The sequence below is a fragment of the Narcine bancroftii genome, chromosome 2 (assembly GCF_036971445.1).
Source record: "Narcine bancroftii isolate sNarBan1 chromosome 2, sNarBan1.hap1, whole genome shotgun sequence".
Lineage (NCBI taxonomy): Eukaryota > Metazoa > Chordata > Chondrichthyes > Torpediniformes > Narcinidae > Narcine > Narcine bancroftii.
In genome coordinates, this window is record NC_091470.1 from 119,095,682 (window position 1) to 119,113,951 (window position 18,270).

Below are 18,270 nucleotides of genomic sequence, written 5' to 3' on the forward strand. Positions count from 1 at the left end.
TTTTTTTCCATTCAACCCCATTCTCCTGACTTCTGCCCCTAACCTTTGAGATCCTTACAGATCAAGAACCATCAACCTGCTCTAAATATAACCAATGACTTGGTCTTCTCAGCCGTCTGTGGCAATGATTTCTACTGATTCACCCTTTATGGTTGAGGAAACTTCTCTTCATCTCTGTTCTAAAGGAATATCCTTTTATTCTGAGGCTGTGCGCTCTGGTTCTAGACTCTCTCACTACTGAAAGCAACTTCTTCACATCCACCCTATCTACTCCTTTTAATGTTTGGTATGTTTTGATGAGATTTTCCCCCACCAAAAGATTTACCTCAGTTTTTTTTAAAATAGCAAGGGAGTGCTGAAAATTTCAGACACGGTGAGAAAATGAATACTTTTTCACAGAAGACAGGGGGAAGTGTGTTTGTTTGATTTGCAAGGAATCTGTTAATTTAGCCTATCCTTAATAGCCTATGGAGAGATTTACACTTTGAATCATCATTAAGGTGGACACTTGAATTGTGAAAGAATATAGGGGTCGGCCTTGTCCCTTTCAGATCTTTTTTCCTGTTCTTATTTTGCACTGCTTTTTGAATGAGAGTTCCAAAGAGTTTTTTTGTATTCAATTAAATTTGCGCTGGGTAGGTCACGTCTCCAGAATGGAGGACCATTGCCTTCCCAAGATCATGTTATATGGCGAGCACTCCACTGGCCACCGAGACAGAGGTGCACCAAAGAAGAGGTACAAGGACTGCCTAAAGAAATCTCTTGGTGCCTGCCACATTGACCACCGCCAGTGGGCTGATATCGCCTCAAACCATGCATCTTGGTGCCTCACAATTCGGCGGGCAGCAACCTCCTTTGAAGAAGACTGCAGAGCCCACCTCACTGACAAAAGACAAAGGAGGAAAAACCCAACACCCAACCCCAACCAACCAATTTTACCTTGCAACCGCTGCAACCATGTCTGCCTGTCCCGCATCGGACTTGTCAGCCACAAACGAGCCTGCAGCTGACGTGGGCATTACCCCTCCATAAATCTTTGTCCGCAAAGCCAAGCCAAAGAAAAAAAGAAAGAAATTTGAGAGCAGCAGATACTGAAATGCCTACTGCAATATGCAAGCACATCAATACACTACTGTAATGTCGATAGTTAAACGGTTCAGTAGCATTGTATAGTTAATGAATTTTTGATGACACAGGGGTTTTCTGATCTTAAAAACGTTTTTCTTGCAGTGTAATTGGTTGAAAACTGCCGGGCCTAATATTGTTTGGCCTGTGACTCCAGTCCTGATATTTTTCTGTATGTGGCCCACAACCAAAATTGTTTGGCCACTCCTGCTTTAGTTAATCCTGTCATCAGAATCTTAAGTCCCTTTGGACTTCTACTTTCTGAATTCTCTCCCCATTTAGAAAATAGTCTATGCTTTTATTCTACCAAAGTACACGAACATACATTTCCCTACACTGAATTACACCGCCTATTTCTCCGCCAATTCTTCCAACCTGCCCAAGTTCCTCTGCAGACTCCCTATTTCCTCAATGCTACCCAGCCCTCCACTTTCCTTGTGTCATTCACAAAACTATCAATTCTGTCATCTTAATCATTTGCATGCTGAGTGAAAAGTAACAAACTTGACTCTGACCTCTCTGGAACTGACAGCCAGCCAGAGAAGGCCCCTTATTTGTGTGATTCTTTACTTAAAAATGAATCCAAGACAAAGGGTGCTTGCCCTTATTTTAAATATCCATCTTACAATGCTGGTCTCTTGACATTTTGTGTGCATTTCCTCTTCTTGCAGGCCCTTCCTTCAAGTATGATCATTGTTGGAAGCTACAGTGCTGTCATAGCAGCTGTATTTATTGTACTTAAAGCAGTGAACTATCGGTTACATCGTGCACTGGATGAAGGGGAGATAGTGGATCGGAACAACAGAGAGGGAACTGAAAGACGTGCAAAATCTGAACACCAAGATGGATCCTCCAGTAAAAATTACAGTAATGGACCAGGGTGAGTGAGTAACAAAACATCTGCCTAATTCTGGTCATGCAGAACTGCTTTTTAAATGGACCCTCTTGTTTGCAATTATTATTTAGCTTTGGCTACTTACACCGTCAAATTGGCATTCATTGAGATGTTAATGAATACTGTGGTTTGTGCAAGTTGACATCTAAGGACCTTTTTACCTTTCTTTTATGTGGTCCAGTCACGATTCAGTATTTGGATTTTGACTGGTGATTACTGTGTTTGTGCATCTAATTGGTTTGAAAACTTTCTTAATACTTGGTCTATGGCTGGATGTGTTGAAAAGATTTTGTCCAGTCAAACATATTCATATGTACCAAAATATTATTATTTCAGTGACCCGTGATCTGAAAATATGGGGACGAAATAGAAATAAGTAAATCTCTTAGTTGGACAGCATGTTTAGCATATCTGTTAGTTATTGTAACGCCAGTGACCTGGGTTCAAATCTGGCACTGTCTGTCAGGAGTTTGTGTATTCTCCCTGTGTCTGTGTAGGTTTCTTCCGGGTGCCTCCCACCTTCCAAAAAAAAAAATGATGGGGGTTGTATGTGAGAGGAGGGGGAAGGCGAGGAGATCAGACTAACAGGTAGTAATCGGTACATGCTGGAGGGAGGGTAGAAAGAGAAAGAAAGAAACTGAGAAGTGATGGGGAGAAGACGGAGAGCTAAGGATAGCTTCTGATTGGTGGTGAAAGGGAGGGGGTTGGGGAGCTGGAGGAAAGGAGACAGAGGGGTAGAAAAAGAGAGAACCCAGGGGAGGGGGTTAATGGAAATTGTAGGTTGATATTAATGCCACCTGGATTGAGACTGCTAAGTCTGAATACAAGGTGTTTTTCCTCCAATTTGTGGGTGGCCTCAGTTTGGCAGTGCATGAGGCCATGAATAGACATGTCAGTGTGGGAATGGTGTGTGGAATTGAAATGGTTGCCCCTGTTGAGTTCCTTGCTGTTGCAATGGACTAAGCAAAGGTGCTCAAGGATAAAATCTCCTTGACTTTACATAAATATTTGTTGCAATCATTTTTAGCTTGTATATTAGTATTTACCAGAAATCACATGTGGATGCAGAGGTCAGGGCATGTCTTAGAGCTCATGATGCAATCTCCAGACAGAGACAAGGTGGCACCAAGATCAACCAGGGCTGAACTCTCCCATGCAATCTGGAAGGCAAAGCTTGGGTACGTTCAGATGATCCATAGACAGCTGTGTAACACCAGTGACACGAGGCACATGTGGCAAGGAATTAAAACTATACCAGATCACAAATCAACCTTGTGAGTTAGACAGTGATGCCTCTCTTCCAGATGGACTGAACATCTGCTCTGCAGTTTAATGAGAAGAACTGGATTAGGCTGAAGAAGACTCAATGTCCCCCTGATGAAGTGGTCTAGTTTCGGCTGAGGTGAGGTGAACCCACACAAGGCAGTGGAACCAGGCCACATACCTGGTCGGGTACTGAATGACTGCACAGACTTTTGATGGAGGTCTTCACTGACGACTTCAACACCTCCCTGTAGCAGTTCATCATCCCTGCAGGTTTCAAGACAGCTACCATAATCTTGGTGCCAAAGAGGACAATGACTACTGCCTGTGGCACTAATCTCCACCATTATGAAACGCTTCGAGCATCTGGGATGGAATGCATCAAAGCACACCTGCAGCCACTGATCCACCCCTGCAGTGTATTGGTGCATGTCAGTTTGCGTATCTGCTCACTGGGTGATAGGGGATATGTAGCAACCACGAGATACTGGCCTCCGCCACCCATTCCTCTACTTTTGCCCCTGTAAACTGTGAGCCCTGGTCCGACTGAACCTCCCACATACTCCATAAATGGAAGAGAGGTATTGTAGCCCTTTTAATGTGCAGTTTTGCTCAGCTCGCTGGTACGGCACTGCAGGACACCCGAGAATGTATCTACCATTGTGAAGGCGTATTGCTTTGTATGAGAGAGGCCCAATATAGTTGACTTACCATACTTGGCCTGCTCCCATGCCCTGGCAAATACAGCCTGGAGGACTCGTTAGCCACCCCGTTCGTTTTACTTATTGACAAATGGGGCAATTGGCAACCATGGTGCTTGCTTCATCACAGGAAAGTGAGACCCACAGACCCTCTTCCCATTGTTGTGTTCTTCGATCCCCAGATGCCAATTTTTATGGTGCGTCCATGATGCCAAGGGGCTGGCATCACTTTGATTGGAGAGAATTTGAGCAGCTCGGTCCACAGTGGCATTTTGGGTAGCTTCAGCGGTTTCCCTGGAGGTGTGTGCATCCACAGGGTGAACCGTGACTGTTCTTTTGTCTTGCTACCTCCCAAATAAACCGCCAATGTTGTTGTCCCCAGAGTGGGCAGCCGTGGATCTGCCACCCCATCTCCTGCCACCGGGCCATCCACATGGAAAGCCATTTGCCACAGCCCAGGAATTCACGTAAATGCAGACTGTCCTGGAGGTTTCTTTTAGGGTGAATGCCACAGCCGCCAGCTCTGCCAGTTGGCTCAACACCCCCTGTGCTCCTCCTGTGTGTGTTTTACCTGTGGCGGGATGGAGCACCGCCGCCTTCCACCACTGTTTGCCTCAATCCAGTCCGGTATGTACCACTTCCATTTGACTATGAAGCCTGCTGGGCACAGGCCTCCTTGTGGTTGGCATCCGCAGATTTAACCTGTCGCATGATGGTGAGAGGCAGCCAGAGTGTGACTGTCTCTGCTGCCATCTGGTGCTTTGTGGCTAACAGCTGTCCTCGAATGGGCAAGTAGCTGGAGGCAGCTGCGGGGAGAGACTTGGTCCAGAAGCCAAGCGAGTCCCTGCAACCTTTCCGCATCTGCCAGAGGTTCCACTTGGCCATTGTCTTCGAGGCATAGATGTGTAATTCAAAGGCTACTCCACTCTGGTGGGGGGGTGAGGGGGAGGTGCAGGCACAGCAGCAGTGCCTGTTCAACGGCCAGTTTTGTCGTATTAAATATAGTTTGTTGCTTGGGTCCCTGTTGGAACACTGCTTTTATCCTAGAAATGCTGTACACTGGACAGAAGAATATGGGGAGATGGGGAATATGTTGATGTCAGTAACCTAAAAGGCCCATGTATCATTGTGTTTCCACGTTGTGGGTGGGCATCATTTCACTGAGGATATTACTTTCAGCAGGCGAAGAAATTTCTCTGCTGTTGGAGTGCCTTTGGATGCCCAGAGAAAGGACTGTTTGACAAGGAGCCTGTATCTTTTCCAGATTAATGGCCCATCCTTGCACCTGCAGTGAGGTGATTAGCATGTCGAAGGCTTGTGCTACTGCTCCCTTTGAGGGTCCCTGGAGGAGGATATCTTCGATGTAGTGTGTCCCTGAGATATCCGGGGGTTGGGGGTGGGGGGGAATGATTGATATTATCTAAGTCTTGAGTGATTAACCCGTGACACAATGTGGGGCTGCGCACATACTCCTGGGGCAAGCAGCAAAAGGTATATTGTCTGCCCTCCCAGGTAAAGGCAAATTAATCCTGGGAATTGGACTGAAGGGAATGGAGAAAGAAACGTTTGTGGGGTCAACAACGGCAGTGTTTATTCTCCTGTCCAATGTCCTCCATCAGGGACTGCAGCGGGGAGAGGGATGCGACTTTGTTTAGTTGTCTGTAATCAATGGTCATTTTTATTGTGCATAACCCATACCAGGCTGTTGAGTGGTGACATGACAGGCCGGATGACTCCTTCCTACAACAGTGTCAATGAATTCTCTGATCTCCTTGGTTGCTGACTACCTTGGAGGGTGGGGGAATGACTACAGGCTCCCATTTGGCAGCCCCGACTACCGTTATCATGCAGGTGACCCTGAAGGCGAAGTTCCCTTTGTTGGTGCGCAGGGATTGCCCCTTCAGCATGTTCATGCCCAAGATGCACTCGGGTGAGTCAACAACCAAAACTGGTGTGGAGAAGGGTGCATCATTGCCTATAGATAGGTGGAGGGAGGGTAACTACTCTGGCTGGGATTATGGAGCCTCCTCAACCCTCTATGGAGACTTGCAGTCGTCCCTAAACCGCAGGATTGCTGGGGATGATTGTATGCTTGGCTGCAGTGTTCTCTTGGCTATCCAACACTGTGTATTCCCTTTGCTCCAATATACAGCTACTGGGGTGTATGGCCTTGGGTCACCCAGCCTGGAGAGGACATCTGACCATATCCACCGTTTGCCCTGGAGTTGATTGTGGACTTCAGGAGGAAGTCAGGAGAACACAATCCAGTCCTCATCAAGGGCTCCGTCCTGGAGAGGGTCAGGAACTTCAAATTCTTTGAATTGTCAGCATCTATGAGGATCTGTCCTGAAGCCTCCATGTTGATGCAATCACAAAGAAGGCTTGCCAGCAGCTATACTTTGTGAGGTGCCTGAAGAGATTTGGAATGTCACCGAAGACTCTCATAAACTTCTACAGGCGTACTGTGGGGAGCATTCTGGCTGGTTGCATCACTGCCTGGTATGGAGGCGCCAACTCTCAGGACAAGAATAAACTTCAGAGGGTTGTTAACTTGGCCTGCAATGTCACAGGCACCAGACTTCACTCCATCAAGGACATCTGCATGAGGCGGTGTCTTAACAAAAGCAGCCTCTATCCTCAAAGAACCCCCACCACCCAGACCATGCCATCTTCACTCTGCTACCATCGGGGAAAAGGTACAGGAGCTAAAGATGAGCACTCAGTGGCACAAGGACAGCTTCTTCCCCACTGCTATCAGATTCCTGAATAATCAATGAACAAAGATATTGCCTTACTTTTTGTGCCCTATTGTTAATATTTCATTTTTTTTATAGCCATGTTGTCAGGTGGTTATAATATGAACATTTACGCTATGAAGCTGCTGCGAAACACGGAATTTCAGGACTTGTGCATGACAATAAATCCTGATTCTGATCCATTATGGTCTTGATCCCTTGTCACATGAGCCTCGTGTTGCCAAAGTGGCACAGCTGCCTGTGAATCTTCTGTAGGTACCCCCGGTTTGCCTTCTGGATTGCACGGGAGAGTTCAACCCTGGCTGATCTTAGTGCCATCCTACTCCCTTTCCTGAAGGCAGCATCATGAGCTCTGAAAAATGCCTGGACCTCTGCTTCTAACTAACCATGGTTTCTGGTTAGCCCTGGTTGTGAAGCATTTGATCTCGGTGACACCCTCAATGCACTTGCCAGTTACTGAGCTTGTGTACTCTTCTATATTTACATGACCATTGTAGGTGGCCGCCTCCCTGAAACAGCCCCAGCCAATGGTTTCAAAGCAATCTTGCAGCATTGCTGTGTCCACCCCACACCTGGTCACCCGGCCACGTACTGATCTCCCTGCAAACTGATCTTTTCTGCTTTGCCAGTGGTCTGTATGCCGGGATTAACAGGACAGATCTATGATCTGAGTAACCAAGGTGGGGGTGAGGTGCAGCCTTGTATGTACCAGGGACAAGTTGGTGTACATCCAATCCAGGGTGTTCTCTGGTGGTGAAGTTCACATGCTGTTGAAACTGTGGTAAGCTTGCTATCAGGTTGGTGTGATTGAAGTCTCCAGCAACAATCATGGCACCATCAGGGTGGGAAATCTAGCCTTCCTGGTTTCTCCCTCATTATCTGAATGCGGAGCATAGTCTGGAGCAATCAGTGTGTCCAAGAATTCCCTGGGCAGGTAGAATGGACTGGATTTCACCAGGAAGTACTCTGTCTCTGCTGAGCAGAAAGCAGAAGAAATATCGCTCAAACATTAGGATGACCAAAATCAACTGTTTAGAACATCATTAAGAAGAAAGAGCGTACTGGTGAGCTCAGTAAACACAAAGGGACTTTTAAGCCATTGAAGACCTCCACTGTTGATGACAAGACAATTCCCCAAGTTCCTGTCCAGAAACAATGTTAAGGAGACAGGTGTGGATGTGTTAATGACTACTATCTGCAGAGCAATTCGTGAACAGTAATGGAGACCACACTCCAAGATGCAAACCACTAGATGCCCACAGAAACAGGATGGCCAGATTATAGCTTACCAAGAAGTATTTAAAAGAGCCTGCTAAATTCTGGAAAAAGCACTTGTGGACAGATGAGACCAATATTAACCTGTATCAGAGTTATGGAAGCGTAAAGGTACTGCCCAAGGTCCGAAGCAGCCACCTGTGAAACGTGGCTGTGGTGGTGTAATGGCCTGGATATGTGTGGCTGCCACAGGTACAGGTGCACATATCTTCAAATGAATTCTGAGGTGTATTGAAACATCTTGTGTTCAAGCAAATGTGTCCAAACTCAATGGATGGTGCTTCATCCTGCAGCAAGACAGTGATCCCAAACATCTGCTAAAGCAACAAAGGAGTTTTGCAAAGCTAAAAACTGGAAAATTTTTGAATGGCCAGTTCAATCATCTTATCTAAATCCAGTTGAGTATGCCTTCCATGTGCTTGAGAGAAAACTGAAGGGGTCCAAGTCCCGAAACAAGCAGGAGCCTGACAAAGCATCACCAGAAAACATACTCAGCACCTGTTGATGTCTATGAATCACAGACTTCAAGCAGCCATTGCATGCAAGGGAGATGCAACAAAGTACTAAACTTTGAGGATCAGAATCAGAATTTTATTGTCATAATCAAGTCATGAAATTCCGTGTTTTGGAACAGCGTCATAGTGCAAACATTCATATTATAACCATCTTATGGGGGCGTGGCAAGATGGCGTAGAGTCTAGACGTGTAATCTTGACCTCTCTGGCCAGACTTTTAAGTACCCGTTTTTTAACCCTTTGTTTTCAAGTTTAAACTTTTTAAATTTTAGTTTAAAGTATTAAGGATCTATTATGGCCATTAATGGTAAAAAGATTAAACCTCAAGTGCAGAAGAAGTTACATTTTCAAAGTATTTGGGGCCTAAACAACTTGCTACAGCCTCAGGTTTAATTTCTTCAGTGTCTAAACTACAAAGACTGCCTGTGGGAGTGGAAAAAAAATGTCTACTACTCACCAAGTGAATGATAGTGCTGGAATTACCCGTTCTCTGGAGGAAGGTGCGTGTTCCCAAGAAGTGGATCCCGATTCTGGCAGCCTGACGATTTTAACAGAGGGAGCATGCAGGAAGACGACTCCATTGTCTGAAATGCATTTCAGCCTGAAGATATCACTTTCCTCCGTGATTTTTTGAAAAAACAGCAAGCTGTGGGGGGAGACCAACGTCGACCCCCTGAGGATGTCGGGGTGCCGTTGCTGGGAGTCCAGACCCACAGTAAAACCGTTAAAATGCCTTTTGTTGAGTTGCAGCAGGAGCTGCAGTTATCTGGTTCTGCCACTACGTTAGAGAAAGCAGGGCTGAGCTTTTCTGAACTACAACGTAAGCAGTTAAATGCTGTCATTCAGCCTATAATGAATGAGCTGGCTCAAAGGATAAGTTCAGAATTGAATACAGTTAAAGCACGTGTAGAAGCACCTTGTAAAGATTTTAAAAAATTTCAGTCTGCTTTTTTGGAATGTCAACAACAAGTGGCTTCTAAACAGAAAAAGTGTTGAAGGTTGAAAAATCCGTTATAGAATTGCGAGAACATGAGAAGGAGTTAGAGAGGAAAATAGACTATTTGGAGAATCAAAGTAGAAGGAATAATGTGAAAATTGTTGGTTTACCAGAAGGTATGGAAGGACAAGATCCTCTTCGTTTTTTTAAAGACTGGATCCCACAAGTACTAGGGCAGAATTTTTTTCTGAAGGCTTGGTGTTGGAAACAGCTCATAGAACTTTAAGGAGATCACCTTTACCTGGTCACCCACCGAGACCTGTAATAATTCGATGTTTGAATTATTTGAATAGAGAAGCAATACTTCGACTGGCAGTGCAAAATGCGAGAAAACGACAAACTCCGTTATTGATTTAGAATAGCAGAGTTTTTTTCTATCCTGATTTGAGTCAAGAGGTTATTCAATGTCGACGTCGATTTAATCCAGTTAAAGAAGTTTTGTGGCGTAAAGGTTATGTCTACTTTTCGCTATCCGGCAGTGTTGAAGATGTTTCATGGAGACTATCAGTCTCGGTTTTTTGAGGATGATCATGAAGCAATGATTTTTGCTGATTCATTGCCAGATATAAGAGGACAAAGATGTAGTCCACCATTGTCTCCTAAAGAAAAATCTGGTTGTTCTGGAAACGAAAGAAATGGTAGAAATGGGAAAAACGGGAATGGAAAGAGTCCAACTTCTTTTGAAATGGGATCTCCGAGTTTGGAACCTCTTGGATGAATAGCAGAATCTTCTTATTATTATTTTACTTTTTACGTTATTATGATATTTTGAGATTATTTTTTGTTCGACTGGGGAGGAAGAGATTTGTTCTGGGTTCTATTAGTCATCAGCCACTGGTGGGTGATCCACACCCAAATTTTGTTTAGGGATTACTACCTTTTGGTAGTTTTTTTTGGGAGGGGGATTTTGTTAATGATTTTTTTCTTATTTTTTAATTTATTTTCGTTTTATCTAGCTTTTAATTTGTGATTTTTTTTTCTCCTATTGGAGGGCCTATATACGATGATTTAAGTTTTTATATAAATATATTATAGGTCTTTAGTAATATTAGTAGATATGTTAAAGTTGAGGTTTGCTACTTTTCATGTTCGAGGTTTAAACAGTTCGATTAAGCGTAAAGATGAGGGACAGCTATGGTATTGATAAGAATTCTTTGTTTCTTTATTTTTAAATTTGATCTTTGGTAAAATGTGTGTTTGGTAGCGATATGATTTTACATGAAATGACTAAATTTGAGTCTTTTCTTATGAAGGTACCAGAGAAGGGTTATATTTTATTCATGTATTAAACATTATAGGATGGTATGGATAAAATGGGTTGGGATAAATCCAAATCTGTATAAGATTAAAATACCTTTAGATCTGATAGTATCTTTATTGGGCAGTTTGCAACTTCTGAAAGGTTTGGGATTAGATAAATTTCAACTTGCTTTTGTATATTTAGCTTTATTTGTCGTGAAAAAATGCATTGTTAGTACATGGAAAGATACAAATATGATTGATATTAATAGATGGCATCATGAGAGGACATACTGTCTAATAATGGAAAAAATTAATATGTTTATTAGTAAGTGGTTGTTATATTCAGAATATTTACATTTTGATTTACGTTGATTAGATTTTAATATGTATGTTTAATATTTCCTTAATATTTTTTTTCTTTCTTTATGACTCTCCTTAGGAGAGCTGGCTGAAGGGGGGAGGGGGGTTTCTTTTTTTCTATAAAATATAATGTTCATGTTTTTGGTTTATTGTTGTATATGTTATTTACTATCTGTATTTTGAACAAATAAAGTTTAAAAAAAACCATCTTATGACATTGCTCTAAAAAAAGTGCACGAAAAGTAAGGCAGTGTCTTCGGTTCAGTGAACATTTAGGAATCTGGTGGCAGCAAGGAAGAAGCTGTCCTTGTGTCCTTGAGCTGTTGAGTGCTCATTTTTAGGCTCCTGTACCTTTTTGCCAATGGTAGCAGAGTGAATAGGGCATAGCCTTTGTGGTGGGGGTCTTTGAGGATAGAGACTGCTTTTTTAAGACATTTTTACACCTCATGTAGATGTTCTCTATGGGGTGAAGTCTGGTGCCTGTGATGTTGCAGGTCAAGTTAACAACCCTCTGGTGTTTATTCTTGTCCTGAGAGTTGGTGCCTCCATACCAGGCAGTGATGCAACCAGCCAGAATGCTCTCCACGCTACACCTGTAATTTACAAGAGTCTTTGGTGACATACGGAATCTCCTCAGACAACTCATAAAGTATGGCGGTGGCGAGCCTTCTTCAGCATGGAGGCTCCAGGAAAGATCCTCGGAGATGTTGACATACTGTATGTATCATTGCTATGTCCAAAATATCATGGTGCCCTGAAATGAGGAGACTATGTATTAAAAAGTTTGTGATTTCTAAATGGTCAAACAAAAATGTATACAAATAACATTTAATAAAATCTGAAATGTGCATTTTAATCATAAGAGTTATTGATTACAAATTTAAAACTGTGAAGCACAGGGGCAAATAAAGGAAGAAAATATGTATCTTTCTACCAAACATTATGGAGGGCACGGTATAATGTTATTATTGGTTTACGGTGGATTTGTGAAGGATGAGGAACCTCGGTGAAATGTTTTTAAAGACTGAAAATAGAGTAAAATGCTTTAAGGTTTATACATTCATTAAGGTTGAATTTGTTCAGTGTTAAGTACAGTATAGAATTCTTGTCTTTTATAACCATATAACCATTTACGGAGCGGAAACAGGCCATGTTGGCCTTTCGGGTCTGCACCGGTTCACTGATTTTGTGCGCCCTCTTCAGGCAATGGTCCCGATGGGTTTGGCCCTCGAATTCCAACTTCAGTGGCTGAATTCTTCTGTTATTCCACCTTGGCAAACTCCAAGAGTCTCGTTTGCAAAACCTACAAATTGGGAAGATAAAGAAGTCCACGAGCTCCTTACCCTCCAAGCTCCATCAAACTTCTCCTGATGCACTGAGGAAAGTATACTGTCTGATTGGATCATAGCCTGGTTTGATTTAATTTAAGTGCTTAGATATGCATAAAGTTGTACAAGGTAGCACACAATGCCAGGTCCTCACATGTTCTGACCATTGCAGACATTAATGTAAGGCGCTGCCTCAAGAAGGCAGCCAACATCATAAAGGAATACCCATTGTCCTTTTCAGTGACCTCTTCTCATTGCTATCTTCAGGCAGAAGATACAGAAGATTGAAACCAGCACCTCTTGGTTCAAGAACAATTTCTTTCCAACAGCTATCAGGGTCTGAATCTCCCCTTGTTGCACAAATCATAGACCGCTTCAAAATTACAAAAGGATTGTCTACATTATTGAAAGTCACTTTTTTTTTTGCACTAGGATTACAGTGAATACTTATTATCTATCTATCCTATATATTGACTCTTTTATACAATTCAATTAGTTTACTGTTGAGTACCTGTTCAGCTGCAGCAGATAACAATTTCAGTGCATATGTATATTGTACAATGTGCATGACAATAAACTCAGAATCATTACAAACCTCCACATCCACTGAACTGACGTTGATGTCTTCTAGCATGCAGCTTTTAAATGGTTTATTCTTAATACAGGAAAATGGAAAACACTCATCCAACATCTAACAATCCCCATGGGTTCCAAATACTTGTGTATGAATAGTTGTCCTGCATATGTATTGTTTGTAGGTGCATGATGTCTAGTAATGCATGTTTTGCACTGAGGATCAGAAAATGCTGTTTTGTTGGACTGATCGTGTGTAATTGGATCATAATAAACTTGCAATAATTATCTGATGTTTCTTTTAGATCACTGTCTATCATGTTGAAAATTGGCAGTTTAATTATAATGGGTAATTACAATGCAATGTTATCGGCAAGGGCATTTTGGCAACGTGAATGTTCATTTTGGTTTTGTTATAATGTGGTTGTCAGTCAGAGAATCAAATTGCTTATAAGTATTTATTCAGAGATGCGCAGCCTTGTTTTGTAATGCTGCACACACCCAACTTGGTCATTACATCCTAATTATAAGTAAAATGAATTGAGTGCTGGGAACAGTATGTCCTTCCATTATAGTAAGATACAAAATAAATCTGATCTGATTACTGCAGCCGCAGTCCTGCACACTTCATTCAACTGTACTATTTTGGATTTACTTTTGGTAATGGTGCAATGCTGCCAGTTGGGATGGTTGGCCTGGTGTATGAGCTAGTCCTGGGCACACCACAGGTCAGGGAAAATATCCCATTCAAATCAATGAGCAGTGTAAGAGCAAGTCTGTAATGCATGTGAAGTGAAGAGAATCTTGGAGGTGATTCTGTTTTTGATGGTTCTCAGCGGGGGTGGTTGTACACCTTGGTTGAGGTCTTGTGCTGAGCTGTTAAACTTGCTGCAAATTGTTGTTGTACATGTAGAAAATGTAGCTAGTTGGGATTGAAACACAAGGTCATGAATGATGTCATATACAATCTTGTTCCTTAAAGTTGAGATTGATTTAGATATAAATACAGCATGGTAACGGACCATTTTGGCCCATGAGTCCATGCTGCCCAATTTACACCTGATTACCCTACACCCCCGGTACATAGCCCCCCCTGAGAAAACTTGAGCAGACAGGGGGAGAATGTACAAACTCCTTACAGACAGCACGGGATTTGAACCCATATCCGGTCTTGGTTACTGGTGCTGTAAAGACATTGCGCTAACTGCTGCGCTAACTGCTGGGCCAACTGTGCTGTCCTACTTGATGCTTGTGCTTCCATTCTTCTGGACAATTTAAAGAATGATGATCCCTGTCAAGAGTTGCTCGTTATCACTCCTGCACCCCTGCCACCTTCTGCTCCCCCCACCCCAACTTAGGCACACAGACTGTGGCCAATTCAATGATATCTGGGCAGAAAACTAAACACAAATTAGTTTATGTATTTTGAGCTGCTTTCTCAAGACTGTTTTATATGGGTTTGTGACATACAAAATCTTACTTTTGTACAACCATATCAGAGTGGAGGATGTTGTGTTCAAGAACAGTTTCAAAGAGAATCAAGGCTGGGCGTATTATCAAGAAACAGTGGTCTTTATTTACACACAGGATTCACAAAAGAGAACACACATACGCACAAACTAATGTACACACCACACAAGCACAGTGTACAGAAACAAAAGCAAAAGAGAGGGCACCCAGAGTAGCAAAACTTACTGGAAAAGCAGAGGATGGAAATTTTTTAAAACTTAGAGAGAGACAAAGTCATTAGGAAAGAAAAGATGAATTATGAAGAGAAATTGGCAAATAACATACAGAAGGATACTGAGTTTCTTCAAATATATAAAAAGTAAGAGAGACAAGGTTATGTATATATATATATATATATATATATAGGACTGATTGAAAATGAAGCTGGAGAAATTATAGTGGGTGACAAGGAGTTGGCAGAGGAACTAAATGGATATTTTGTGTCTGTCTTCACTATGGAGGACATTAGCAATATACCTGATATTCAAAGGTCTCTGGGAATAGAATTAAGTACAGTCAGGATTCCAAGAGAGATGGTGCTTAGTAAGCTGAATGGTCTAAAAGTAGATAAGTCTCCGGGACCGGATGAGGTGCACCCACGGGTTCTGAAGAAAGTGGCCTTGGAGATTGTAGAGGCATTGGAATTGATTTTCCAAAAATCAATAAACTCAGGCATGGTTCCCGAGGATTGGAAGGTCACAAATGTAGTTACACTTTTTAAGAAAGGAGGGAGGCAGTAAAAGGAAATTATAGGCCTATTAGTCTGACTTTGGTAGTTGGAAAGGTATTGGAATCTATCCTCAAGGAGGAGGTTATGAAATACCTCAAGGTGCATTACATGATAGGTCCAAGCCAGCATGGATTCATGAAGGGAAGATCCTGTCTGACCAACCTAATGGAATCTTTTTGAGAGGAAATCTCAAATAGGGTGGACAAGGGAGAGGCTGTGGATATAAGGTATTTGGATTTTCAAAAGGCCTTCGATAAGGTGCCGCATAAAAGGCTGCTTAATAAGATAAGAGCCCATGGATTACCAGAAAAGTAATAGATTGGATAGAGCATTGGCTGATAGGCAGAAAGCAAATGGTGGGAATAAAGGGATCCTGTTCTGGTTGATTGTCTGTTACTAGTGGTGTTCCACAAGGGGTTGTTGGGGCCGCTTCTTTTTACATTGTGATTTAGATTGTGGATTAAATGGCTTCATGGCTAAGTTTACAGATGACACCAAGTTAGGTGGTAGAGTACGAATTATAGAAGAAATCAAAAGCTTACAGAGAGACTTAGAAGAATGGGCGAAGAAATGGCAAATGTGATATCATGTAGAGAAATGTACAGTTGTGCATTTTGGTCGAGGAAATAAATGGTCGGATTATTATTTGGATGGTGAGAAAAATGAAACCTCAGAAGTACAAAGGGACTTGGGGGTCCTCGTGCAGGATAACCTGAAAGTTGACTACCAGGTTGGATCGATGGTAAAGAAGGTGAATGCTATGTTGACATTTGTTTAAAAGGGGGATTGTGTATAAGAATGGTGTTGATGAGACTCTATGGGGCACTGGTGAGACCTCATTTGGATACTGTGTACAGTTTTAGGTACCATATTTTAGAAAGGATATAGCAAGGTTGGAAACGGTACAGAGGAGGTTTACCAGAATTATTCCAGGAATGAAAAGGATAACATATGAGGAATGGTCAGTGGTTCTTGGACTCTATTCATTAGAAAATAGAAGAATGAGAGGGGATCTTATAGAAACATTTCAAATAATGAATGGATTGGACAGAGTGGATGTAAATAAGATGGTTCCCCTGTTGGGTGATTCCAGGAGAAGAGGGCACAGTCTTAGTTTGAATCCTAATTTGCTGTCTGAATTACATGTGCATATTGAATGATGAGATTTTCATTAAATATGAGGTATTTTCTTGGATCCGTTTTCTATTTGCCAACGTTGTTTGTCTGGATTATTCCCATGTGCATCATGTGTAGATCAGCAGATTGGAGTAGCAGTGCATTCTGCAATTAAGCTTGGAACTGCAGCTGTACTTCAGGCATCATCTGCCATGGAATGGAAAATTACTGAATTGTCATGCACTGGGCATTAAGAAAAATCAAAGAAAGTTTCCACTTTTGGTGTGATTTCTACGAATCTGCTAAGGGGATTGTTAACAGAGAGCTAAGGGGCAATTTATATGGATGACATTAATGACTGGGTTGCATTTTGTTTTGTATTAATAAATACCAGAATTGCTGTCCAGATGCTCTACATACAATTGTTCTTAAAATAAAGGTTACCATTATACCAGAATAAATAAACACTTTGTTTAAAAACATTTAAGAACTGTCTTGGCTTCCTAACAAGATTTTCCTCTTCAACAAAATTATGACTGGCATTTATTTGCATTGGAATAGTATGTCATAATCTCATCTCATATCAGATGCTATTTGCGGTCTGAGACCAGTTGATCTTCTATTGTTCTACCTTTAATTTAAATTGTGGTATGTGGAGCTGTAAGAGACTTTGCTATAGAGGAAATATGAGGTAGTTGCCTTGTTCAATGTAAAATTTTGTAAATAGGCAAAAGCATCTTGCATTTTGAAATTACCATTTTTGCAGGTTAAATACTTAACTTGGTCATGGTATTTGACCCAGAAGGCCTTGGATTCCAGACCCAATCCAGAGAATTGACACTTCAGTGCACCGTTGAGAGGATGCACCTTAATTTAAATGAGACATTATATAGTCTTTTGTTCCAGTAAACACAGAAGATTGCTTGACACTATTTGAAGAGCAGGGAAAATCCCTTATGTCCTGCCCAATGTCCATCCCTCAGCTAACAATACTAAAACAAGTGACACAATCATTACATTGCTGAACACAAAATGGCTGTTTTCTTTTCCTTGTTTTCAGACTTCAAATTTGTCTGAAGAGAACTATTGGAGCACCTGAGACTGGGAGAGATTTTATTTATTGAAATATAGAAAAAAAATCAAAGGTTTCAAATTTGCATCATTAAACGATGACAGAAGCTTAATTAGCTGTATTTTGTAATGTGATTTTTCTCCCCTTTTCCCTGCACAGATTTCCCCTGCCATGCACCTTCACCAGCCAAGAGGACAAGCTGCCAAGCCTGCTGTCAACCTGGGCACAAGGAGGTGTGTGAAATGGCCCATGTGAACTTGTCCCATGATTCCCACTGCTATCCTTGATCCTTCACCCCCCCCCCCCCCACCCCCCCATTCTTCAACCTCTGCTCATTGTTCCACAATTGATTTCACAGGTGCTGGCCTTAATTCAGTGGTTGTTCACTTTTCTCTGAATTAGGCTCCAACCAGAGGCTGAAGCACATCATTTATTGTAATTATTTCAATGTTGCTCCCACTCCACAATAGTTGGAACTTTGACACAGAGGTAGTTAAGGTTTCTGATATTTAATCACCTTGGAAAATAAAACCCAGATTAGATTTCTTTCTTAAAATCACTTTTACATTTCAATTAATGCAGATAAAACAACACTGGTATTGAAAATTTTATCAGTTTTATTGGGGACAGCTTGGTGACGTTAACATTTCAGCATTTAGTACTTGATGTATGAGAATTGGAGGGTTGCTTCCTGACCCTGAGCAAAGCTGATAGTTGCCAAGTTTCTGTGCATAAAGGATGTTAAAGGATGTTGACTGCTGAATCTCTCTGATTCCGGAATCTTTACCTTTGGCCACGATACATTTATCAGCA

General features: G+C 42.0%; 1 protein-coding gene across 6 annotated transcripts in view; it reads left to right on the forward strand.

Annotated features, from left to right (window-relative positions):
- pcnx1 (pecanex 1) overlaps nucleotides 1–18,270 on the forward strand; it is a 250,671-nt gene that overhangs the window by 40,952 nt on the left and 191,449 nt on the right. For 5 of the 6 annotated variants that reach the window (XM_069918117.1, XM_069918119.1, XM_069918120.1 and 2 more), the window contains exon 2: nucleotides 1,797–2,005. In XM_069918117.1, coding sequence (XP_069774218.1) covers nucleotides 1,797–2,005 — 209 coding nt within the window. Of the gene's footprint in view, nucleotides 1–1,796; nucleotides 2,006–17,616; nucleotides 17,691–18,270 lie in introns of those variants that run through there. The other variant, XM_069918121.1, reaches the window with a different exon arrangement.